Source organism: Capricornis sumatraensis, chromosome 5 (assembly GCF_032405125.1).
Source record: "Capricornis sumatraensis isolate serow.1 chromosome 5, serow.2, whole genome shotgun sequence".
NCBI lineage: Eukaryota > Metazoa > Chordata > Mammalia > Artiodactyla > Bovidae > Capricornis > Capricornis sumatraensis.
The window spans coordinates 96,648,753-96,676,168 of record NC_091073.1 but is presented as its reverse complement, the minus strand read 5'-3'; the positions used below and the strand labels follow the sequence as shown (position 1 = coordinate 96,676,168).

Sequence of the window (27,416 nt, the reverse complement as noted above, 5' to 3'; positions counted from 1 at the left end):
AAAGAACATCCCCAGAACTTCTTTTTCATCTGTAAGCCATGTAACCAAAGATCAAGGGAGTAGCTAGTCATTTTTGTTCTCTCCATATTACCAAACAAGAATACAAAAGTCTACACAAAAACACTAAGTATCCTTGCCTAAAAACCATCTTCCTGCTCGTGCTCAGTTGCTCAGTCGTGTCTGACTCCTTACAACCCCGTGGACCGTAGCCCGCCAGGCTCCTCTTTCCATGGGATTCTCCAGGCAAGAATACTGGAGTGGGTTGCCATTTCCTCCTCCAGGGGATCTTCCCAACCCAGGGATCAAACCCACGTCTCCTGCATCTCCTGCTTTAATAGCCAGATTCTTTACCACTGAGCCACCGTCTGTGAAGACATGATAATGAACTCCATACAAAGCCATGACATTTTTGCACAGCAAAAAATCAGCAGGGCCAAACCAAATAGGTACCAGTGCCCCATCCATGGACAGCTTATAACCTGACCTCCAAAACTGGACACGGTCAACAGTATCACACAGCTAACTAAGGGTTCTCCCAGATGAAGCCCCAGAGAGTAAGCTCCCTGAGACAGAAACCACTTCTCATTCTTTTGCATCTTCTCAAAGCACCTAGTTCAGGGCTCTGCTGGCTAAGCAATCAGCTGGTACAGAGAACCAAGCTGGCCGCCTCTATCTAACCAGGCTGAGCAGGGAGAAGACTTAGCCCCTTCGCCCCACCCCCAAGTGTTATTCAGGTCTGTGAAATCTGCAAGGCCCAAGCATCCAGCAGCAGGGACAGGGAAGCCAAGCCACGTGCTCAAGGGACCATATGGCTACAAACAGCACAGATCAGCTAAAACGCCACAGGGAAGGCAAGCAGGAAACTGGCAAGCCACGACAGGCACAAAAGTCTCAAGCAGGCTCAGCTAATCGCTGTGAAGTGAACACATCTCTCTGCTAACCTGGAGAGACAAGGAGAACGTTCCCTAGCACTGCCTTCCTTAAGGGGAGGAGAACGGAAGCCAGTCTTGCAGTTCCCCATGTATCCAGAGAACACCTGGCTGAGTTTCAAGTTTCTCAGGAGTGGGACTCTTGGCCCACACTCCCATCTCCAGCTTTACATCAGTTCCAGAAGTCACCTAGAAGGTCCCAGGGCACAAAGTTAGAGTTCATAGGTCACCTTTAGCAGGCTTTTTTAGCTATTTAGCTATTTTCTGTAAAATTACGAACCCAGGTCTCCTGCATTGTAGGCAGATTCTGTACCATCTGAGCCACCAGAGAAGCCCAAGAATACTGGAGTGGGTAGCCTGTCCCTTCTCCAGGGGATCTTCTTGAACCAGGAATCTAACAAGGGTCACCTGCATTACAGGCGGATTCTACCAGCTGAGCTACCAGGAAATAAATTAATACCTAGGAGACAGTGGTCCTCTCTTCAGCAGGCACTCTATTTGTTCAGGCCTTATGGTCACAGCAGCCTCAGAGCAGAATCCTTCAGCAAAAATTTGCAGGACTGCCAGACTATATTCAGGAAAGCCCAAGGCACCTTAGGACCTTTTTAGGTTTCCTTGCAAGAGTAGTTTTGTCATTAACAAATATTTTAAATTAGGCAAAATGACTACAAAACTGCCACTGGGTTCTAGCTTGGGAAAAGAAATCATCTTCCCTTTTACATTTTATGCTGACATCTTGTGTTCTACAATAGGGTTTGGCAAATGATGGCCAAGGGCCCATCACTTACTCTTATAAATAAAGCTTTATTGGAACACAGCCACGCCAATTCATTATGCATTACCAATAGCTGTGGCAAATTGTAGAGTTGCAAAGAGACTATATGGCCCAGAAAGACTAAAATATTTACTATTATGGTCAAGTTCTGCTCTAACAACATATTTGAAACTGAACACACATGGGATATACACTAGTTACCAATGCCTGGGGAGCTATTTGGCAAATATACTCCAAAATACTCCTCAAGGAAATAACTGCGACTTAGGTAGAGATTTATTCTATTTTCTAAATAATGGAAAAGTGATAAATGACATGAATAATGACCTACTGGGGACTAGTTAAATAAATTATGATGCAGCCTTACAATGGAACACAAAGAACAATAAAGAAAGTTCATATATTTACTTTGTTACCCTCCCTAAATACTTCTACACAAAAATAAAGGGTTTGGGGGGCTGTTTTTCATTTTGTTTTGTTTTGTTGTTTGCCAAAGCCCGAAAGGACAAAGATAATGACAGAGACGAATATAGCAACAAAACTTGGAAGCTGGAAAGCAGAGGAGCGAGTGGTAACTGGCTCTACAGACTCACGAAAGCTAAATCCTGAGCTAGTGGCGAGAAAAGAAAGTAGTCTTTCTGATTTACAATGCAGACTTCCCCTACTCACCAAGAGTGAGAAAGTATCAAACCAGGGATCTCAACAGGGAATGAAAATAAGGTCCAAAACTAGGACTGGTTTAAACCCTATGTAAGAAGCACCTGGATTTCAAGATGGATACCCTAAATCCCATCCTGCTCCTAAACCAGTGTTGAATACCTCGTTCTTTGAGAGACCACTAAAGGTTACCAGCTATCTAAAGTAAGTCTCTAATATGGAAAATAAGAGATCAAAATAACCAAAGAGAACTAAAAACAACTTAAGAGAACACAGACCATACAGGGATAGAAAAATCTTTACCAAATTATTGTTAATTCCTTAAATCCTAACAGATGATGTTAATCTCTGAAATAAGTATTACATGTTATTTTTTAATAGTAATAAGAGAAACATTCAAAGAACAAAGGAAGCTTTTAGAAATTAAAATACAGCATGATAAAATATCTAACAGAAGAGATTAGAGATAAACATGAAGATATCTAGAAGGAAAAGACAAAAAAAAAAGGAAAATAGTAAGAAAAAATTAGAACTAGTCCATGAAGTTAAACATCCAAACAGAAATTCTAGAAAAATAGCAGAGTAACTAGGTGGAAACCAACAACAAGAGAGTTAAAATTTAATTTTTAATATGGTTTAATTTTTAAACCACAACATGATCACACATGGATAAGCAAAGCACATCATTGTGAAATTTCAGAATAAAGAAGAATTTGCTAAGAGCTTACAGAAATAAAAAACATAGCACTGGGATGGGAGATCAGAACGGTTTCAGGCCACCAAAGAGATAAAGAAAGAAAGAAAACAAACAAACAAGAATTCCTAACAAATACAAGTAGAGCAATGTTTTCATAATTCTAAAAGAAAATGGCGTCTAACAAAATTCTATACCCATGTAAACTATCAAACGTAATAACAGAGTAAACACGAACAGTTTCAAAAAATCTACCTCCTAAGCACTCTTTTCCCAAGAAGCTAATAGAATGTGTGTCACCAAAATAAAGTGGTAAATCATAGTGAAGCCGCAAGATTCAGCAACCATAGCACTAATCCAGGAGTGAGGCACAGGAAAACTCAAGATAATGGTAGAGAAATCCAAAGAAGACACCTTATAAAAGGAAAAAAGAACTAAACTAAACTAGACTGTTACAGGTCACAAGGCTCCTGGAAATTACTATTGAAAAAGATAAAAATAATGACCTGAATCATGTCTTGAGAAAAGATTTAAACAGATGACAGAATGTGGGGGGGTGAATTAGTAAGTATATAAAAGATATATAATAAAAATTAAAAATTAACTCCAGGAAAAACAAAAAATCATGCAGGAAATGAAAAGCAGTCCTAACATGCTACATATCTCAGAAGTGATTAGCACTTACAAAGTAAACACTGAATGTTAACTGAGCCAGAATTATGATATGGTTTTATTAGAAGGCATGGAGAAAAGTACATGCACACCCACATGTGGAAACACTAAATCCTCTTCTTCCATGGTGTGAAGGAAAAGGGGTTACGCCTGAAAAATTAACAGCAAGCAACTGAATGTTTTATTCGAAGACGTGAATTAGCCAGGAGTTGAAAATGGTTGCCTCAAGCGAGAGGGAAATAAAAAGAGTACACTTCTCTTAAGAAGCCCACAGAGTTCTTTAAAAATGTCTACGCAAAAAATTTACAGTTAAAATTTGTCAAATCCTTCACTAATCTAACCTGCTATGGTTGGTATTAGATATATTCCTATAACAAAGTGTGCCTGTAACACTGTATGTAGCCTGTTCAATTAGTCAATGTCTCATTTTGTCGACAGTTAAGGAAATTTAGGTGTAATAAAGTCACTGACATCAGAGCTCCAAAAATAAATAAATAAAATTTAAAAAAATAATAAATATGTCTACATGTTAAAAATAAAAACTTACCAACTTAAAAATTATATACAAAAGAATACAAGTCAGTACTACTCAAAAGTGACTGCCAGTCTGCAATGAGATAAGGCGCTTGTACCAGAACATAAATCAACTACATCACTGAGAACATTGCTGACATTTTTTCCATAGCAAGATCTTCTTGATGAAAGCAGCAAGGCCTTGATTTACATTCTGGCTCGAGCTCCTTATACCATATCAAACCATTCTGAGGAGGACTGGTATAGGTCAAAGGTCAGCAGACTTTTTCTGTAAAGGGCCAGATAACAAATATTTTACGCTTTGCAGGCCACATGGTCTCTGTTACAACTTCTCACCTCTGCCACCATACCACAAAAACAGCTCCAGACAATATGTAAACGAAGAGACGTGGCTATGTTCCAATTTACTCACGACACTGAAATCTGAATTTCGTATCATTCCAACATGCCACAAACCCTTCTTTCTACATAAAATCCACTCTTAGCTCACAGACCACATAAAAACAATGGTGGGCCATATTTGGCCCATGGGCCAGTTTGCCAACACCCACAATTGACAGTATGATCACTTTTTCTTTCATAGTAATTTCATCTAGTATGTGTGTTTTTCCTTCTTTTTATGCTTTTTCCTGTTTTAAAAACAAAAATAATCCTGAAGGAGTTAAAAAATTCACTGAAAACCTTTTTCTCTCTACTCTCTGAATAGGCCTATATCTGAATGACCCAAATTTATGTTTAGGATACTATAGGATCCTTAATCAGATAGCTTTTATAGAGATAATCTCTAATCTGGCATTATAAAAAATAAAACTTCATTGTAATTTAAAAAAAGGGGGGCTTACTTTGTTTTAAAATAAAAAAGACAAAAATAGATTCTGAGATCCTGGATTTTTTTCAAAACGGAAGGAATGTTCTATATGTCCTAAAGCTCTCCTTTTTCAAGTTACCAATAAAATCATACTCAGAAGAAATGTAAAGCTGCTGGCTCAATCATCTAATCCTTTAGATGAAGAATTTTTCTTCAGCAATGTCTTAGTTTCCCAAGTAGCCAAGGCCCAAAACCCTTCCAAATCTTCTAGGTTTCTCTACCAATTCAGTTTCAACTGAGGAGGGGCTGGTAGGGACAGTACAGTGTAATGAGACTCTCCCAAGGGTCATCTGTATCACTAGAATTGTGATGATGGTGAAAAATGGAAGGCCTGCCTCCTTGGTGAGTGAATGGTCATGATTTCCTTGTGTAGCTATGTCCTTCTATAGTCTTAGGACAGATTATAGGAAAACATAAACACAGTTCCAACTGGCAGAGCAGCTATGTCCAAGTTCCCCAGCTGGTGTGGTCCTCACACAAAGAAGCAGCGGTCCATTCTGATCTGCATCAAGATGTGGAAGCCACATATGGAGAATCCAACCAGGAGCTCCTTCAACTAACGTCCACTGAAAGGCACCATTACAGTTAACCTGACAGCTGGTGTAGAGACAGACCATCTACTACGAGAGGAAAGGGGCCGCCTGAGCGCTCAGTGACCTACTGCTTTGGGCATCATAAAAAAGAAAGCGAAGAAATTCAGTCAATTCCTTGGAGACTTGTTAAAATTTTTACCATTCTGAGAGAGAGCATTCCAAAATTTTTCAGGCTGACAGTGCCACCTAGTGGCTCTCCACCTTTAACTCACTGTGGGACATTTAGGACAGTCACTGGATAGTTAAATATCCAAGGATATTTTAAGTCCATTATGACAAAGCTTCCAGCATGTCTTGCCAAAAGTAAAAATAAGTTAAAAACATTAGCAATTTTGGGAAAGCAAGGTCTACTATAGGTTCTACCACTCAAGGTACCAAACCCCATGATGAAGTTTTTTTAAAAAAACCACTTTTACAGCACTGCTGCTGGATCCAAACAATCTCTTCGGTAGTTCAGCTGCCTTCAGAGAAATCCATCCCAGGAAAGCAGAGCGCCCTCAGAAAAACATTTCACAACAGAGATAATTCAAAACCACAAAAACATCCCACATTAGAAAAAAATCAAAAACCACAAGAGTCTCAAAACAGAAAGAAGAGAAATTTGAGGTCTTATACCCTTGGGCATAAGAAATCTAAGACAGGGAGTTCCCTGGTGACCCAGTTGTTAGGACTCAGTGCTTTCACTGCCATGGCCAGGGTTCAAGTCCTGGCAAGAACTAAGATCCTGCAAGCTGTGCAGCACAGACAAAAAAAAAAAAGAAAAAAGGCAAGCAAGAAAGAAAGCAAGCAATCTAAGAGAATGTCATTTGCTAAGCAGACAGACAGAATCTCTAGCATATGAGAGATTTCAAAGGGTCAAGATGCACAATTTTAACCCATGAATTTCTAATGAAGTTATGCAAATCTACGCAGAAATTTACGTTCTTATAGTTTCCAAGTTCCTCACAACAAACACACCCGTGTAGGCAATCACACACACACACATATGCGCGCATCACTGCTTTGCCTTGCAAGAGAAACGCTTCAGCCCTTGACTGATTATTCAAATCTCTGTATTATCACTAGCCTGACAGTGTGCACAGTGCAGCGCCAGATGCTCAGAATGACTCACCTTGGCAACAAACTGTTTGTCCTTTTGGTCCAAATTAGCAGTGGGAGCCACGTAGTCTCTCCATATTCTCAGCCTGCGCTCCTTGGCAAACCTGGCAACAAAGCAAGGATTCAGATCACTCAGAGGGACTAAGGCAGCGATGGAATCCACCATCCACCAGGAGCAAACAGCACAAAACCCTACCCTATCTCACAGACAAGGCACCCAGGAGAAAAGGCTAACCAGACCAGCACAAAGTGTGACCGCCCCAAGGAAAACTATACAGCACGTGAAACAATCCCACATGCATATATGCTATAAACCCATGGCTGACAGGCTGGGGTCTGGGCACACCCTTTTTCAAGCCTGGAAAGTACAAGTCCACCTGGCTAATTAATTAGCTCTTTGGCATATCAAGTACCTCTTTTTTAACAAAATATAAACTTAGTTACTTTAATTGGAGGCTAATTACTTTACAATATTGTATTGGTTTTGCCATACATCAACATGAATCTGCCACGGGTGTACACGTGTTCCCCATCCTGAACCCCCCTCCTACCTCCCTCCCCATACCATCCCTCTGGGTCATCCCAGTGCACCAGCCCCGAGCATCCTGTATCATGCATCGAACCTGGACTGGCAATTCGTTTCACATAGGATATTATACATGTTTCAATGCCATTCTCCCAAATCATCCCACCCTTGCCCTCTCCCACAGAGTCCAAAAGACTGTTCTATACATCTGTGTCTCTTTTGCTGTCTCACATACAGGGTCATTGTTACCATCTTTCTAAATTCCATATAATGCATTAGTATACTGTACTCGTGTTTTTCTGACTTACTTCACTCTGTATAATAGGCTCCAGTTTTATCCACCTCATTAGAACTGATTCAAATGCATTATTTTAAACAGCTGAGTAATACTCCATTGTGTATATGTACCACAGCTTTCTTATCCATTCATCTGCTGATGGACATCTAGGTTGCTTCCATGTCCTGGCTATTATAAACAGTACTGCGATGAACACTGGGGTACACGTGTCTCTTTCAATTCTGGTTTTCTCAGTGTGTATGCCCAGCAGTGGGATTGCTGGGTCATAAGGCAGTTCTGTTTCCAGTTTTTTAAGGTATCTCCACACAGTTCTCCATAGTGGCTGTACTAGTTTGCATTCCACCAACAGTGTAAAAGGGTTCCATTTTCTCCACAGCCTCTCCAGCATTTATTGCTAGTAGACTTTTGGATAGCAGACATTCTTACTGCTGTGAAATGGTACCTCTTGAGTGACTCCTAAATGCTAGGCGCTGGAATGACAGACAGACAGACTGCTCTCTTAAGTGGGAGGGGAGAGCACACACGTCTAACAAAAGTATTTTTAAGAAGCATAAGCCTGCTCATTTCTATTTGTATTATCAAAAGGCCACTGTTCACTCAGTCGAGTCTCTTTGCAACCCCGTGGCCTGCAGCACACCAGGCTTCCCTGTCTTTCAGTATCTCCCAGAGTTTGCTCAACCTCACATCCACTGAGTCAGTGATGCTACAAAGATTGAGTAGGACATAGTCATTGTGCTCTGAGTTCACTGCTTAATTATGAAAGACAAACATGCTTCAAAAATAAAAGAGCACTGTGATGCCCCCGCAGCGGTCCAGTGGTTAAGACTCCATGCTGCCAGTGCAGGGGGCGTGGGTTCAATTCCTAGTCAGGGAACTAAGATCCCATATGCCACACAGAGTGGCCAAAAGATAAAAAAAATTAAAATAAAATGAATGCATAAGGAAATATTTAAATATATATAAAGGTTATTAGCTACCCAAATCCCACATGGAAAACACGAACAAAATGGTCACTATAGCGCATCTAATGAGGAATAAAAATGGACAATAACCCAACAGAATTTAAACAAAAGTTAGAAAATCATGTTGGTAAACATTTGTTTTAGATTACAAAGCCCAGAAAAGATTTTTTGAGTCAGAGTAAGAGAGGGACAGGGAATATGTGCAAAGATTTACATATATATATACACACACACACACACATATCAGTGAAAAACTGTCAAAGTATTTATTTAGAAATAAAAGGATGTAAGGCAAAGGAACTATTAAACTGTTATTTCTGAAAATGGTATTGCAGCTTTTCAAAGCAGTGCTAAAATGAGAAAAGACAAAAGCAGCATGTCGTAGTTGTAAAAACACGTGAAATACCTCAACAGAGATTTACTGACAATGCAAGCAAGTTCTAACACAGCATGAAAACAGTAGGCAAGTAATCATATCACTGAAATATGATCTGCATTCCTGGGTCTAAATCTGTTTTTTAATGATGAGCCATCTTAAAAATCTCCTGTAGATGTTATAAAACATGTAGAAACTACTGTCACTGTAACTCACTTTCTTCAAAGAGAGGAAGGAACTTAAAGAATGCAAAAAGAATCATCAACCAAAATAATAATTTAGAAAAATAGACCTACGGGATATTCTGAACAACGGCAACAACAACAAAAAAAAATTGAGCATCACAAAATAGTCAGAGATATTTGGAAAGCTGTGCTCGATACACGTATTGTACATTTTGAATTTAATTGTAGAACATAAAAAGACTACAATGTATACAATCACTGTGTTTTTTCCAAGCATCTACCTTTGTCAGGTATGCCATATTAAATGGCCCAGAATAAAATCTATGTTTATAAAAAGTTCTAAGTATTTCTGCTTACAAGTAGAGAAGGCTGTAAGAGACCTAAGAAAGGGGAAATTCAATTCATGTTCTTGCACACCTCTTTGTTGTGTACCTCAAAGGCAAAAAACTGTAAATTGTATGACTCTGAAATAAACCACACGGGCTTGAGTGGAATGTCACCAGTGGTCCTGGCCTTCTACCTAAACATATCCTGGGAGGCAGTGGGTGCAACTTTATGAGCATCATCTCTACTCATCTATCTGCTTCATTTTTTTCCACCTGGAGACTCAAGTTCACCTATACCTGGAAACACCTGAAATGGCCACTGATCTTTGGCATATCCATTATTTTTCTAGAAATCAGTTATTGCTCCATCTGCTTTAACTATGGGGCACCTAGCCAAAAACACGACACTTTACAGTTGTATTAGCATTTATAACTACAGCATACAGTTCGATAAATTAGGGCATCAGGCTTTGCAGCATCGTTGGATAGTCTTATTTAGAGACCCACTGGCTCTGTCTTTCCATCATACACTTGGCTCCAGCCTGCATGTCAGGAAGGAGCTGATATGTTATTTCATTGTCCTCAAATGAGCCTCAAGTTTATTTCATTTCAAATGCCTAAAACCTGAAATCTAAGTGAGAGGCTTGGGAAAAAAAGTGAACTGAAAACATTAATAAACCAAATCAGGTGACCAATAATGTTTGAGGGAAAAATCAGGAGACAGCCCTGAATTAGACAACCTGGAGACTGTAAGCCAGTCACTCCTCTATGAAATCCCAGCTTCTTCAGGAATTTCCCCAATCCTTTCCACTGACATGGCTGGGTGAGAGAAGATCCCAAGGTTCCTTCCCCTGGAGTCCCCTACACCCAGATCCTTGGCTAGAAGGCATCCCCAACAGGCCTTACCTTTCAGCTGCCCTCAGCTTTTCTGCGCCCCGTGTGTAGACTGCAATCGACCAATCCACACAGCGGGCAAAACCTTCCTTCAGGAGAAGCTCTGTGATGTTGCCATTCTAAAAAATAAGGCAGGCACAGATTAGATTCTGTTGCAAGGGAATCCGTTTCTCTTGACTTCTGACTTGATTAACATAGCCACAATCTATTTTGTAGTTAAAAAAAAAAAAAAATGAAGTAGTCATTTGTTTCATGAAGAAACCAGCCCTATGAGAAGACGCTGTTCTGTGACTCCCTTCAACAGCCCTGGCTTCATATCCCCACAGCACCCAGCACAGTAACTTGCACTTAACAGGGGTAGGATAAATGTTAGTGGCATTGAATGGAATCGGCATTTCAATAGCTCTTCTTGTGGACAGAGGATGTTAATCTTCAGCAGAGATTATACCTTATTATTTCCTTTCCTGAGATCAGCATTTACTCCCTTTTCATAAGGGGAGAGCCAAAGAACAGGCTGAGTAAGGGAATAACTACAGTTACATTTTGCCCGGTAAATTACAATTCACATTCTACAGTGACACAGAGCCATCTGGCAGGGCTCTGGCAGACAGCGAGCACTTCAGAAGAAATAGACATGACCTTGGCACATTCCAAACCAAGCCTCCCAGCCTTCCACAACTGCCATCATGGAAGAATTCTCTAGCCAAAGAACAGTAGTTTCTTCTGGTATTGGATACGGGTTACAATAATGACTATTTATTTAAACTGGGGTGTTAAAAAGCAATTTCCCATCCAAGAATATCCCACCTACCAAAGTATACACTAGGGTAAAACTCCCAGTAGTCAGAACTACAAGATCTTAACCTACTTCCTTCTCAAAAGCAGCATTAGGCAGTGACTGAATAAGGCTTGGGACACAGATTTTCCAAAGGAGGGTTTCCTCATGACAGTTCTACCCATACGGTAAGTCCCCTACATGTAAACCTTCAAGCTTCAAACTTTCAATGATGTGAACGTGTGTTTGCATGTCCAGCCATGAAAGTTAGTTCATGGGTTTGGCATACACTGTCACATGCGTGCATCCTCTACAAGGGGTTGTGCTTTTGTGTCCTTGATTGTACAGTACTGTACAGAGTACAGGAATACAGTATCTTCATTTCAAGCCCAGGATATCTGGAAAGAGGCGTTAAAGCTAGCAGCATATAGCCAATTGTGTTACCTGGGTACCAAGGCTAACTTTGTTGTACTTACAAACAAATTAGACTTAACAAATACTCTTTCAGAACTGAACTCTTTCCTCTGTAGGGGACCTGCTGTACTCCAAACAGCTAACCTACTTGCAAACCTCACCAATCCCATTCTACAAATTCCACTGCCACTTCTTAACTGATGTGGCAGCCTCCCACCTTTCTTACCGGCAATCTTTAGGACTAGCATCTGGGAAAATAAGTGCAAGCGACCTTCCTCCCCTTATAAACCCAAGCACAACTGAGATTAGTTTTCTGAAAGTACAAAGTTGCAATCTGTCTAATTCTATCAGAGAACGGGTAACTCCCTAAAAAAAGGTCTCAAAGTCAGTAGATGATAACCCTACCAAGATACTTCAATGGCTTCTAAACACAGAGAGGAAGAACAGAAGCCAAATGCAGCTCTTCAAACCCCAAGTGGATCCCCGACCCGCGTGGGCCAGTCTGCCAGGCTCACTCACCGGGTGCAGAATTGTACCCAGAATGTTCTGGTTGTGGCAGCTCTCCAGGATGATCTGGACATCTCTCTGAAGCAGTCGAGACTCAGTAAAAAATTTGGCTTCTGCAGCAAAAGGCTCTGGTGTTTCACTCCCATCCGCTTCCCGTCGGAAAGTTGGGCACTAAAGCACAAGGCAGGCAGGCGCATGGGTGCTGGGCATGCTCAGCCCACAGGGAACAATCCAAACAGCACAAACCCCACAAAGCTGGGCTGGGAAAGGTGTCCAATGAGGTCTTCCAACCCTTCTAAAAACATACTGATAAAAAGCAACTGGAAATATCATCCTCTTAGCCTTCTTGGTAAAGCAAAATAAAACTCATGACAACATGGGGAAAATCATTAATTACACTTGAAAATGACCCCTTGCCAAGAAGAAATTCACCAGTGCCTCACTTTAAATCCCTGATTTTTTCTTTAATCAACATGGCTATTTTACATTAAGAGAACACACTCGGCAAACTTTGTGTGTGCGTGCTCAGTTGTGTCCAACTCTTTGCGATCCCATGGACTGGCTTCCCTTCCCCTCCTCTTTAGGTTTCAACCATCTCTAAACAGCCCACTCCAAACCGACTCTGAGTACTTAAAAAAGTCTTATTTGATCTAATTAGAACTGCACTGCTGCCAAGCTTAAAGTACTCCAGTCAATGTTAACAGCCCATACTAGAAAGAAACGGTATGGACGAAGTTCCCCCCATCACCGAACACTTCCATGAACCACCCAGTAGCCCAGCATATGAGCTGACCTTGATCCCTGACAGCATGACCGTGACCAGGTAGTAATCTGGCAGGAGCAGGGCCCTGACCACACTGCCGTCTCGCACGTGCTCGATGATAGCTGCAGGACAGAACAAACGGCTTGAGCAACACAGGTCGTGCCAAGGAGAAACAACGCCCCATCAAATTGCCTGGAGCACAGTTCCTTTTCCCAAATCTGGAGAAAGCCCCGCTCTGGGAGGTGACGATGCATTGGCAGATCACGAGTGTTCACACAGACTTCTGCCCAAACTACTCCAGGAGGGTTTGGTTCAAACCAACTGCTACATCTTTTGAACCTTCTGGGACCTCTTGGCTCATACCTAAGCTCTGTTATCTGTAAGCCAGGTTGCTCACCTGTATACTTAGTGCCTGGCAAAAACTAACAATAATTCAGGATTGGTAATCATTTTATTTTACTGAGTCTGCAAGTTAATAAGGTCTCAAAGTAGGACTGAGAACTATATCGTGTGTGTGGGCGTGTGTGCATTCATAAATGTTTAGATATATAAAGAATACATATTTCTACTTTGAAGTTTTAGAGGTGGTATTTAGAGATAGCCATTTTTTAGAGAAAACAGGAAGATCCTCCATGTACAAAATTACCAGCAATTTACTACTCTGTAGCAGCAAAGGACTAATCTCTGCAAAATACATTTGATGCATATATGAACTGGATGGAAAGCTCCCTTCCAAAATACCATGTTGTTTTTTACCCTTAACAATTCTCCATGGGTACTAAAGTAGAATCAGTTTTATGAACCTCAAGGAGCTCGACAGCAAATAGAGAGAAATCACCCTGAGTCGTATCTGTCTTTCCCCGACAGCCTCACCATTGACAGGCTTCTGGTGGTGCGAGTCCACAAAGTGCCTTGGGTTCTCAATGGTATACTTGAGGTCCCGGATAGTATGTGAACCGTTCCCCTCACTCCACATCCCTTTCTTAGCTGCTTTCGCTTGCTCCTCACATTCCGCAAGCCGGTTCTGCTCAGGACTGGGACGTGAAAGAGAAAAAACAAGTGTGGTTAATGAGTTCACGAGAGAAATATCAGGGTCATCTTTGATTCTGGGTTTCTACAGCATCTTCTCTGCTTGGAAAAAACAAAGCAATTGTTTCAGACCCAGGCCTGTAACCAGAAACCTACCAGGAATATAACTTCCAGATTCCAGATTTATACCCTCCAACAAAAGACTCAATTGTAACAGCATTTAATGAGAATATCTGAAGACCACCCTTCTCAGTACTGCCACCAGGAGTGATTACAAGAGAACAAGTTGGTGGCTTACAAGGGAGCCGCTCCAGGCGGGAGAGTTTCATTTAACCGCCCCAGATTCAGGAACTAGAATCCAGGCAGACCTCAGCTGGACCCAGTGCAGCGGAAGTGACTAAGAACCACCCTCACTCCCTGTCCTCTGCACAACAGGACTGGGGAATACAGAAGGATTGTCACTTTCACAGACAGTGTCACCCCAGCACTACTTACACATGCCATAAGGCCAGCTAAGCAAAAGCAGTTTGAAGATGAAGACTCTTTCATCAGACAAGAAACCAACGTGTGCCCAAGAGCAGAAACCCAGTAGATAGACCACTCCCCCCGCCCCCTCCAGAAAAAAAGCCATCAAAAACAACCAAACGGCTCTACTCTTCACTCTCTCATCTGCATTTGGGCTGAAGTGAACACTGGAAAGCCTTTCCACAATGTCAACACCTGGTTCCATCAAGAGGCATCTAGAGAAACTGACCCTCCCACCTTGATCAGTAGGGATTTTCAACAGGGAGCATGACCTACAATTTCTCAAAGCAGAAGTCTTCAGTATGGCTCTTTTCCTCCTCCCCATCAAAAAAAGAAGAAAAAGAAAAAAAGGACAATTATCATCTTCAGAGATCCAAACTTTCTGTCAGAATTTGACGGGGGTGGCGGCGGGGCGGGGGGGAATGTAGCTTGAGATAGAAGCAAAAACAGTCAAACTGAGAAAAGAAGTCAGGACAACTCTGGAGTAAAAAAAGACTGGGACTCCTGGAGGGATTTCTTTGTTGAGGTAGTACAATACTGCTGTAGGCTTTTTTATAATTCTTCATTCTGGCTGCAAACTGGATTCCAAAAAACACTGCAACAGTAAAAATGCCAGCAACTGTCCTTAAAATACAGCTTCAGCGTGCTTCCATACACAGCACCTAAGACAAGTGTCAGAATCCAACAAATTCCCACATGCTCACTCACACTCCAATCCTAAGCTCTAGCCAACGACTCTTCTGAGTTGGAAAGGATCAGAGAACTCTAGGATGAATGACTTGATCACAAAGAAAGATGCAAATTGTACATTTTGGCCTTTGCTCATCCCTATCATTGGCATAGTTCACGCAAATATTTATCTAAAGCTTCTTCTACAGTTACAGTCATAATACAACACGGACTTAATGATTTAAACAGCAGGAGTTCCCTGACCTTCCAGTGGTTAGGACTTGGCACTTTCACTACTGTGGCCCAGGTTCAATCCTTGGTCAGGGAACTAAGATCCCAAAAGCCATCTGGCCAAAAAAATAATAGCCAAACAGCATCTACAGCATCCAAATTACTGATGCAGCTTATCACTCTTCAGAGACTAATGTGCTAGTTAAAGCCAGCTGCAACCCCCATCCTTCTGAGGTGCCAACACTGATGAACTTGAACCTGGTATATGAACTATAAACCTGATGTTGTTATTTAGTCACTCAGACACGAGTCTGTTGTTATTTAGTCACTTGTGTCTGACTCTTTGTGACCCCACAAACTGTAGCCCACCAGGCTCCTCTGTCCATGGAATTTCCTAGGCAAGAATACCAGAGTGGACTGCAATTTCCTTCTCCAGAGGATCTTTCCAATGCAAGGATCGAACTAGGGTCTCCTGAATTGCAGGCAGATTCTTTACCATCTGAGTCACCTGGAAGCCCATTAACCTAATACTCATTTCTAACGAATTCACACTGCTATTAACAACAATTACATTCACCTTATTACTAAAGTATCTACAGATCCATAAGCCAAAACAGATAAAAAAGGCTTTGGAGAGACAGAAATTTTCCCTGAAATCAGAACCACTCAGCCCCTGTCAGTTTTCCTATATTCCAAGCATCAGGTGTTGCTTCGAATTTTACTTATTCACTCTGCTTTATTCTGCATTTACTTATTGCTTGTATACCTGATATAATATTGTACATCTATTTGCTGATTGGTTTGTTGTTTGTCTCCCGGTTAAATTGTTAGCAGAGGCTAAGTGTCTTTGTTCACTGCTATATTCACAGTGCCTAGAACATAGCCTGGCACACATGCTCAATAAATAATGGGGGATGGATAGATAAATACTCTGGAACCGAGTATCAGTGGCATAAGAAACAAGCCTACTGACTCTTATGATATGAAGCATAGCACTTCTTTATCTCCAAGCAAAGAAGTTTTTGATTACACATACCAAATGCCATTCACAAATGCAGAGAAACCTCCTCATTCAGAACAATACACACCTACACCTGGGCAGGGATGTTCTTTTCGAAGCCAAGAGAACACCAGATATTACCCATTTTATGTCAGGCGGCAGGAATGAAAATGCATCAAAGCGAGTGCGGAGTCCACTCCCCCAGCTCTCACGGTGGAGAGGGAGGAAGTCTGAGGGTCAGAAGAGCAGCGGAGACTTACTTGTTCGCTCTCATGCCTTCTCTCCGGGTGGCCAAGCCCTCTGCAACCAGTGATTCTGCAATGTTTTCCCCATTGGTATCTGACAAGGGAAAAAAAGAGACATGAATCTTGCATCTAAATCCATCTCCAACAGCAAAAGGGCTCTACTGGGACCACTTTCACCCTGAGCTCTTCAAGGAATAATGTTACCCACTAACTGGACAAGGCAGCAGACTGGGGTTGGGTTCTTCAGAAAACCTTTTCTCCCTCAAAATGTCTCATCTCTAGGACCCGGAGATACATCTTCTCTGGGCTTATTTTTTCGTGTATCTCCCAAGCCAAAGGCAATCTCAGGAACTCTAGGAGACTGACGGGAAAGCAAGGCACAAGTAGCAGCCAGGGAGAGGATAAATAACACTGACCTAAGGAGGAGAGGCTGGTGCCCAACACAAACGCTGCCACTTCACAGCTCTCTCAGCACCTCAGTACACATACTCACCTATAAAATGGGAAGAGTGCCTGTCTAGATGGGTTCTTATGGGAATTCAATGTGTGTAAATCGCCAAGTGCAGTGCCAAGCACACAGCAGGATTTAAAACAACAGAATCCAACAGCAGTCCCCACACCTGGACAATCAGACAGCAGAGGCACTTAGGGTGGCCCATTTATGTTTTACACCAGAGTCCAGTCCCTCTCAGGATGTCCTATTCTCTGCTCCAGGAGGCCACCAAGACAAGCTACATCATTTGATAAACACACTCTCGTGTTCTTAAGAGATGCAAGGGAGAGAGTCCAGACTTCCAAATCTCACACAGCAGCCTTCAGAGCAGGCAAGAAAAATGAAGCGAAACAAAAAACACAACCCGATTAGGTTCCACCCGGGCACCAGGACCATTAATTGCATTTCCATGCTACTGAAAAAGCTTTTAGGCTCGGCGAATTCTCTTAAATCTCTGCTTGACAGCCAAAACGATAAAAGAAGCCATCTATGAGGGAATCACCACATAAAAATTTTTAATATAGCAGAGAACAAGCTCCTCGATAAACTGAAACACAGCAGTCTAGCTGATAGGTAACATCAGCATAGAATAAAATTCTGTAAGATTTATATTCAGTACGCCATGCATTCATTGAATTCTGCAAGCAACAAGAAGTCTACATACTAGGCCCAAACCCAACCTAAATGCCCTGCCATTAGCCCTGTCCAAATTTCTGAGGCAAATCATAAGCCCCCTTTTCTACCACACACACAAAAGGTTGAGATGAATGCTATTCATACAAAGCAAGTTCAGGTTCTGAAGCTGAATGTGAATCACAAGAACCTTTGCACTAGAGTTACTGCTGAGGCCAGACACAGATGCACACAGCTATCTGCCATCAATAAATATTACACTGATTCTTTCAGAGCAATAGGAATAATCCCACAGAGTGGGAAGTCAAAAGGAAGAACTCCACAATTATGGGAAAAGTTGAGCAGTAAGGTATTAACAGGTCAGTGCGTAGAAAGAACGAAGGCAAGGTACAAAGAAGGTGAATGGCCATAAAACCAGCCAGTCAACAGCAACCCCAATAGCTCTCAGACAGTTCCTTGGCACAGAGCACTCTGAAAAGGGCTGTTGGCTGGCTCATTTCTAAATGAGTTGATTGCTCCTTCAAAAGGGAGAAAAACACAATTCTCCGGGCCAAACTCCCAAAGAAAGCAACAAAATGTGATGGATAGAGTACTGAAAACAGGGATTCTGTAGGACAAAGATACACTACTCACTTATTACTAATCAAAGTACAAATCTGATCAAGCCACAGTTGGGGCTGGTATTCGGAATAGGTGGGTGACTCTATTTTCCCCACAATTTGAAGATTAATCATCTTTGCCTTAAAAAAAAAAGTTCTAGGTTAACCACAAATTCTCATATTCTATTATTCTCCTCCATCATAAAAAGAGTATTCACAGGAGAATTCCCTGGAGGTCCAGTAGTTAGGCCCCCATACTCTCACAGCCAGGGTCCCAAGTTCAATCTCTAGTTAGAGAACTAAGACCCCACAAGCTGCACAGCACAGCCAAAAACAAACAAAAAAAAGCCTAGTAGCCACGTAAACAAGAATTTACTGTACAGCATATGGAATTATATTCAATATCCTGTCATAATCTATAGTGGCAAAGAATCAGAAGCTACATACCTGAAGCATAATACTGTAAGTCAACTACAGTTAAATGAATATTTCAATCCATCTACATATAGCAAAAAAAAAAAAGAGTAGCCACAAAATAGGATAAATGTATGAACACTAATTAATTAGCTAAAGCACTGTTTCATCGCAGTTGGCACTGAGAGTTAGTTAAATTAGCTGAGTGAAAATATTAAACTTTAAGCCATTAAGCCATTGAAACTGAAAGGATAATTTCAAAATCACTCTTAGTAAATACTTATCAATCATCTCCTATGTGCCAGGTTTTATCAAAAAAACAGTGCATTATTAACATGCTAAATTATATCCACGCTGTCATGTGGGTCAGTTTAAAAAGCAAATTTCTAAATACAACTTTAAATTTTAAATGGCAGTGCCTCTTAGCAATCAAGCCCAGGTGCTGCAACTACTGAGTTCTCACTCTAGAGCCTGCGCACCACAGCAAAAGAAGCTACCTCAATGAGGAGTTTGTGTACCGCCACAAAGAGTAGACCCTGCTCGTCACAACCAGAGAAAGCCCACGCAACAACAAAGACCCTGCACATCTGAAAATATTAAATAAATAAATTAAATTAAATTTCAAATGGCAGCTACAGTTGAACAGCTAAACCACAGGCGTATGTGCGTGCACACACACAAACATATTTACTGACTGCATACTCTGTCACAGCAACCCACTCCAGTATTCCTGCCTGGAGAGTCCCATGGACAGAGGACCCTGGCGGGCTAGAGTCCATGGCATCACAAACAGTCAGACACGACTTGGAGACTGAAAACAACAAGTAAGAGTACACAATAGAAGTGCCAGGAGCCACATCATACCACTCTGAAGCCTGTGTACTTTCCACTCCATTATAAATCATGTGGCCTGCAGAGAACCACAAGCCCTAAACAAATCATGCTTTCTTAAAGAGAAAAGAAAGGAGAAGAGCCACAAGACAGATAAAGGAAATAGAAGATGCAATAGGAAATCTATAGGAATTCAATTAGCACCCTGACCTAGAAGCACAGAGCCAATGAGTTCAACGGGCTGATGGCCTGCATATGGAGAAAACGAATACTACATTGTCCACACACATCTAAACCAAGGCAGGAAAGAGGCACAGGGTGAACAAGGAGCAGGCATATGAGGGGCATTCCTCTGCACCTACATACCCCGAGTTCTGCACTCTCCCAGTGAGACCCACAGCCGCCGTCCAGAGCCAACTCCACCAGGTGAAAACTGATCTTTGGAGGAATTTTAGACTAGGAGAAAAACGAGCCCTTTTGCCCTTGCTACTCACCTTTTCCAAGGTAGATCATGCCATACTCTCTCCCCTGTGGAGTCTTGTTTTCTATCGTGAAGCATACTTCTTTCCCAATCAGCTTCTTCCGAAGGAACTCTCGAGCAGGAAATGCCCAGGGCTGAAAGACAGAACCACCACGTTCAGGAACCAGGCCGGTTTCACACTGCACAATCAACACCCAAGCAACTTCACTCCTTCAACAACCCAGCAAACACACTAGGCCCTGCTGCTGCTGCTGCTAAGTCGCTTCAGTCGTGTCCGACTCTGTGCGACCCCTTAGACGGCAGCCCACCAGGCTCCCCCATCTGTGGGATTCTCCAGGCAAGAACACTGGAGTGGGTTGCCATTTCCTTCTCCAACGTGTGAAAGTGAAAAGTGAAAGTGAAGCTGCTCAGTCGTGTCTGACTCTTCGCAACCCCATGGACTGCAGCCTACCAGGCTCCTCCATCCATGGGATTTCCCAGGCAAGAGTACTGGAGTGGGGTGCCATTGCCTTCTCCCACTAGGCCCTGAGGGGAAGGTAAACATGAAACACACACAGCCCAGCTCACACACTTGCTGCTGCTGCTGCTAAGTCGCTTCAATCATGTCTGACTCTGTGCGACCCCATAGATGGCCTCCCACCAGGCTCCCCTGTCCCTGGGATTCTCCAGGCAAGAACACCGGAGTGGGTCCCCATTTCCTTCTCCAATGCATGAAAGTGAAAAGTGCAAGTCAAGCTGCTCAGTCGTGTTCGACTCTTCACGACCCCATGGACTACAGCCTACCAGGCTCCTCCGCCCATAGGATTTTCCAGGCAAGAGTACTGGAGTGGGGGCTCACACATTTAGGGGGCTCCTAAAAAATGAAGGTCTAACTGTTGGTGTAACTTGCACCAGCCCAAAACACAGGCACCATGGTTTCCCAGGCACTAGCATTAGGACTTTCCGCACCTCCAACACTGTCTTATTCAGAACTACAGTTTACTTCTTACTTAGTAACAGGCCCTGGTAAGAGATCAGCTTGACAATGGTGATTCTTTCCTCTCACTCGTTAAAGACCCTGACACAGGGCTGAGCCACACATCCACAGTGGGTACAAATAGAGCCCCCATGTGATTTGAAGATGCTCTGCAAAAGGATGGTTTTGCCTCATTACTTTGGGGATGGTACAGACAAAGGGAGATGTCTCTTCTGAAGAAGCCCTGTTGCAGTCAGGGATCACTAGCACTTGAATTTACAGTCTGGACCTAGCTCGGTGCCCTAAGTTCCCTTAGAACAGAAATGAGGAAGGAGAGGGTAAGAGTTCAAGGAGGACAGGATCTGCAGAAGTTCACGGGCAGAAACAATTAACATACAAAAGGGCAGGGTGGTATACAATATGCACGCACTACTAGCTCCTGGAGCCCCAAAACATGGGCTCTGCATAGTGAAGGCAAAACAGTCCATCACTGACCAGAAAAGGAAGCATCTACCTACCTTTTCAGTCCATGAAGATTATTCCACGGGGTGAGCCAAGAAGCTTTTCTAGAAGAAAAACATCCATGACTTCCCAGAAACCAGAAGCCAATTTAAAGGTGGCAGTCCACCAACCTGCTGGGCCCATGTTCACAAAACCAGTACTGTCAGCCAGCAACAACTGTGGACAGTTCTGGGAAGAACTAATCCTGAGTAAGTGCTCTTAAAGACACAAAAACAAGCCTGCTCACTCATTTAATGCACTCTTCTCAGTGCACCAATAAGCAAAAGAGCCAACCACTCAAAGGCAATACGGAGCTCACCGTATTTTTATCTCCTGTTTCCACCCTTTGTCCCACACCATAATAACAGAAGCAGATACCCATAACCAAAGAGAGTCTCATGACTGATAATGAGCCCAAATACCAGCCACATCACAGACACAAATACTAAACCAATTAACAGAGCCTTGTACATTTTTATCACCTTAGTGATTCACTTACTCTAAAAACATCCTCGGCCATAGATCGAATGTCTAGGCTTCAGTTTTGTGGGGTTTTTTTAGGTTTCAGTTTTGAGTATTACACTAATACCCAAAGTTCAGTAATACACTGCTTCCCCAAATGAAAAGCTCTGACAAAACAAAGTGCCCCTAAAGGAGGCCAAGACTTCGGTAAAAACTCATTTATCAAGGGTCAATTCACAAAGAAATAGCTAACCCCTATGGAGGAACCTCCAATTTCTACCAACGAGGCAGAATTACTAAAAGCTTTTAAGGCTTGCAGAAGAAGCACCCTTCTCTCAGGGCTTGTTTTACAGCTGGTCAGTCACTGGGCAGTAAGAGAAAGCCACACCAGAGGTCCTGAGAAGGACATACAACTTATCCTGGAAGGAAAATGATCTAGCTTCTTTAATCTTCCAGCCTTTGCAAGCTGTATTCCATCCAGGGTTGGGCGAATTCAATAACTGGACAAGGTACAGGCCAGGCAGAGAGGCAACTGGGATATTCAGGGAAGCAACTGACCACATCACTGCTCCTAATGCAACAGAGCACTCCAGAAGACAGTCCTGTCCACACAGAGGACAGTCAGCAGAAGGCTACCCCATGGAGAAGGCTATCGCAACAGTGCCTCCCAAAGCCACCCTACATACAGGGAAGCTGACTCGGAGCATTCATCCACCAGTTCCCAGGTGGCTCAGTGGTAAAGAATCCGCCTGCCAGTGCAGGAGACGCAGGTTTGATCCCTGACTCAGGAAGATTCCCCTGGAGTAGGAAACAGCAACCCACTCCAGTACTCCTGCCTGGAGAATCCCATGGACAGAAGAGCCTGGCAGGCTTCAGTCCATGGGGTCGCAAAGAGTTGGACAGTACTGAGCATGCACACATTCATCCACACAGTCCACAATGGCCCCATGAGGAGAACCACTGTAATCTAGTTGAGGGATGTCCCAGAGCTCCATCTACAAAGCAATGGCTGCTAAGTGGCTGATTCTCAAAACTGCCTTTCCCTTCAGAATGCCCAATAGCAGGTGGTCTAGCAGTTTGCTCTCCCAGACCCACACAAAGTTCTGGTGTCTATCGTGATGAATGGAATTTTAATTCCCATTTTTTCTTTGCACCAGGTAGACTCCTAAACTACTGAAACAACATTAAATCCCACAACAACGTAAGACCTCAAAGCTAGCTAGTCCATCATCCCACTATACCACCTGTGTATGTAATTAATCCCTCTCTGGCCCAGCCACCTCACCGTCCCAACTTTCAAAGTCTCGACTGAATGCACAATGACTGTGACATTCATTTCTGTATTTCACATGAAACCAATGTACAGCTTCACACATAATGAGAGTGCAATAAACCTGTGGGAAATAAATATATAATTCCCACAGTGGCTGTAAATGCAGTGTCCAGGCTGCCAGGAGTAGCCAGGCAACGCCAGGGATTAGCCTGGAGCTGGCAGTGATGGCTGGGGACACATAGCAGGCTGCTTTTATTGCCACCACACTCAGGAGAGAGCTAAGTTTCTTTGAAGCAGACGTGAAGGAAGGCAGAGAATAATCAAGTGTACCATATTTGGGACAGTGACACAAAGGGGAGCAAAGGGGCAAAACGTTCTTGACTCTTGTCTGAATGTGAAAAAGAACTAGACCTGCTCCAAAACAATGGAAAGCCCTAGAGAAAGCCCTGCCACACTCCACCATCTGCTGATCCTCAAAAGGAGATGCTTGGGTTCTTCCTCCTTGTTATCCACTGAAATTCACTGGATACCTGGATACCTAAAATTCACTGTTCCTCACTGGATACCTGCTTCACGCCAGGCACTGACTAGGCAGAAAAACACTGATATAAGAGAAGGTCCCTCCCCTCGAGGAGCTGACAATCTCGTGAAGAGACACAGAAGCACTGAGCAGGATGACAGCACCAGGAGGGGACAATGAAAGGAGATGTCAGGAGGGACTTCTCAGGGAGCTGGACCCTAACAGATGATAGGTGAGCACCAGGGCACAAGACAGAGAAAGAGCTCCCAATGCAGGGGGTAGCCTGGGCCATGCCAGGAGCCGGCAGGACTTGGGGGGCCTCTTAGGAGACCTGAATACTTCCTCGGGGTTGGGACTTCACATCCCAGATAGGGTTCAGTGAGAGAAGACTAGAAGCCAAATTACAGAAGAGATTGTATCCCAGGCTGAGGCATTTACATCTGCCCAAGCAAGGATGTGGAATCGCTGAAATACCTGGGAGTAACAATGAGTTCCAGAAAAACATCTATTTCTGCTTTATTGACTATGCCAAAGCCTTTGACTGTGTGGATCACAATAAACTGTGGAAAATTCTGAAAGAGATGGGAATACCAGACCACCTGACCTGCCTCTTGAGAGACCAGTATGCAGGTCAGGAAGCAACAGTTAGAACTGGACATGGAACAACAGACCGGTTCCAAATAGGAAAAGGAGTACATCAAGGCTGTATATTGTCACCCTGCTTATTTAACTTCTATGCAGAGTACATCATGAGAAACACTGGACTGGAAGAAGCACAAGCTGGAATCAAGATTGCCGGGAGAAATATCAATAACCTCAGATATGCAGATGACACCACTGTTATGGCAGAAAGTGAAGAGGAACTAAAAAGCCTCTTGATGAAAGTGAAAGAAGAGAGCGAAAAAGTTGGCTTAAAGCTCAACGTTCAGAAAACGAAGATCATGGCATCTGGTCCCATCACTTCATGGGAAATAGATGGGGAAACAGTGTCAGACTTTATTTTGGGGGGCTCCAAAATCACTGCAGACGGTGACTGCAGCCATGAAATTAAAAGATGCTTACTCCTTGGAAGAAAAATTATGACCAACCTAGACAGAATATTGAAAAGCAGAGACATTACTTTGCCGACTAAGGTCCATCTAGTCAAGGCTATGGTTTTTCCAGTGGTCACGTATGGATGTGAGAGTTGGACTGTGAAGAAAGCTGAGGGCCGAAGAATTGATGCTTTTGAACTGTGGTGTTGGAGAAGACTCTTGAGAGTCTCTTGGACTGCAAGGAGATCCAACCAGTCCATTCTGAAGGAGATCAGCCCTGGGATTTCTTTGGAGGGAATGATGGTGAAGCTGAAACTCCAGTACTTTGGCCACCTCATGCGAAGAGTTCACTCATTGGAAAAGACTCTGATGCTGGGAGGGATTGGGGGCAGGAGAAAGGGATGACGGAGGATGAGATGGCTGGATGGCATCACTGACTTGATGGACGTGAGTTTGAGTGAACTCCGGGAGTTGGTGATGGACAGGGAGGCCTGGCGTGCTGCGATTCATGGGGTGGCAAACAGTCGGACACGACTGAGCGACTGAACTGAACACTGAGTCAGGGAAAAAATGAAATTATGTTTCAAAAAGATCTGATAGTATCAGAGGAATGATTAGAGGACAGGAAAATGAAGGCAGACAGACTGTTCTCTCAATATTCCAAGTACATGTTCAGCGTTGAACAAAGAACAACGACGATGAAGCTTCAAGAATGGAGATGAGAAATTTTTAAGAAGGCAGAATGTCTAGTCCTCGATAAAAGCTGGGGGTGTTTTCAGAACTGGGTTACTAGTTGGCATCACTCCTTACTTGAGCCAGAGAAACTTCAAGGACATGGTAGGGGGAAACCACATCACAGCAATGCAGGGAGAGACCAGACTATTAGAGAAATAGCGGCTGTGGCTGACAAAGGGTGAACTTTGCAGGTTCCTAACACTTCATGTCACAGGGACCTCTGAAGAGTTGCTAGGAGAAACTGAGCTGCTCTGGAAGAGACAAAAACCCACTAACTCGACTATAGAAATATGAGAAACTAATGAGAGTGGGGGTCAGATGACATGGTGTTCCTTCAGCTGGTATAGTTCTGGTAAGATTTTATTGTACCGTTGCACAGACTACAGCTAAGACATTTTAGGATCAGCTCCAACTGGCCTCAATCCTCACCCACACAGGAGGAAATGAAAACCCAATCCTTCTTTCCTAGAGGCGACCCTGCTTCTTCCTTCTGGGAAAATAAGCTTGATTGGCTTTAGCCAAAAAGGCTCAACACGCTTCTGTGCAAAGCAGACAAGCTGTTACACAACACAAAACTGAAAGGAAAGAACTATTCAAAACATTGGTCAAGAAAAGCACTTAGCAGCCAAAATGTGAAAAGTGCTGAGAGAGATTTACTCTTCAGTACTTGGGCTAACCGTACGAGAAGTGTTTGTAGCTGCAGAAGTTAAACAGCACCAGTGATGACCACATACCTCCCCAGTGGCTCAGCCATAAAGAATCTGCCTGCAATGCAGGAGGCCCAGGTTCGATCCCTGGATCAGGAGGATCCCTTGGAGGAAGAAATGGCAACTCCCTCCAGTATTATTGTCTAGAAGATCCCATGGACAAAGGAGCCTGGTGGGATACGGTCCACAGGATCGCAGAGTCAGACACGACTGAGTGGCTGAGCACACACAGATGACCACAGCTAACATCCGCTGAGTAGCTGACAGGCCTGTGCGAAGCATTCCTCACCATCTTGTTTAATCCTTACTGATCAACTGAGGTTTACAGTACGGTTATTCCCAATACTTGTGCTTACTGAGAAAAGACCAATGGAAAATAACTGATCTTTGTCTATTAAAAATCTAACTGTTGATGACAGAATTGGGGATGATTTTTCTCTATTTCCTGAATACTGTTTCACCATCTTCTTAAGTCCAACAAAATGCTTTTTATTATAGATGAAAAACCTACATGTTTTTTGTTAAATGTCTGCTTATACGGATGATAAATGTCTCTGGAGACTCAAGACTATAGTAACACCTGTAGTGTCCAAGGAGATGAACTAGATTTTTTGCTGTGTATCCCTCTGAATTTTGAAGGTGAAGGATTTAAACATAAATGAAGGGGCTCGGCCATAACCAATACCAACCTCAAACAGCTGAGACTATCTAGGAAATATTCTAACCTGTTCAAAGAGAAAGAGGGTAAACCTGAAAAGGCTAATAAACCTGGAAAGGCTCTAAACTTACAGGAAAGTATACGAGGGAAAGAGAAAGGAGTTACTGGGATTAAAGGCAGTGAATGCATAAATCGAGGCACGCCACTGTGCGTCTATCACTAGTCCTGTGACATAAAAATACTCAAAATATACATAAAAGAAAGTACACCAAATGTGCAGTCAAGGAGGAGACTATCCTTGATAATCCAGGAGACCCTGAACTACCACCACGGTCCCCAGGCTCACAAGGAAAAGCACCTACCTCATCCGGGGTGTCTTTTGCATCGGGTTGTGTGGCAGCTGCCCTGCGGGCAAGGTTTCCAGCACGAATGTTGCTCAGGTTGATCTGCCTCTCAGGCGGAGGCCCCCCACGAGGCTGCCCACGGACAATGATGGCGCACCCTGAGAGCACCTAGGTCGGGGAAGAAGCAAAAATTTAGCCATCGAAAGGTAACGTTGCCATAACAGAGATGGT

General features: G+C 43.0%; 1 protein-coding gene across 1 annotated transcript in view; it reads right to left on the bottom strand.

Moving 5' to 3' along the window:
- The window catches only part of SND1 (staphylococcal nuclease and tudor domain containing 1), a 422,890-nt gene that overhangs the window by 363,622 nt on the left and 31,852 nt on the right, over positions 1–27,416 (bottom strand). The window contains exons 2-9 of the mRNA XM_068972577.1: positions 27,204–27,353; positions 20,010–20,130; positions 16,561–16,639; positions 13,720–13,880; positions 12,877–12,968; positions 12,096–12,254; positions 10,400–10,506; positions 6,834–6,924 (exon numbers count right to left, since the gene is read on the bottom strand). Coding sequence (XP_068828678.1) covers positions 6,834–6,924; positions 10,400–10,506; positions 12,096–12,254; positions 12,877–12,968; positions 13,720–13,880; positions 16,561–16,639; positions 20,010–20,130; positions 27,204–27,353 — 960 coding nt within the window. The remainder of the gene's footprint in view (positions 1–6,833; positions 6,925–10,399; positions 10,507–12,095; positions 12,255–12,876; positions 12,969–13,719; positions 13,881–16,560; positions 16,640–20,009; positions 20,131–27,203; positions 27,354–27,416) is intronic.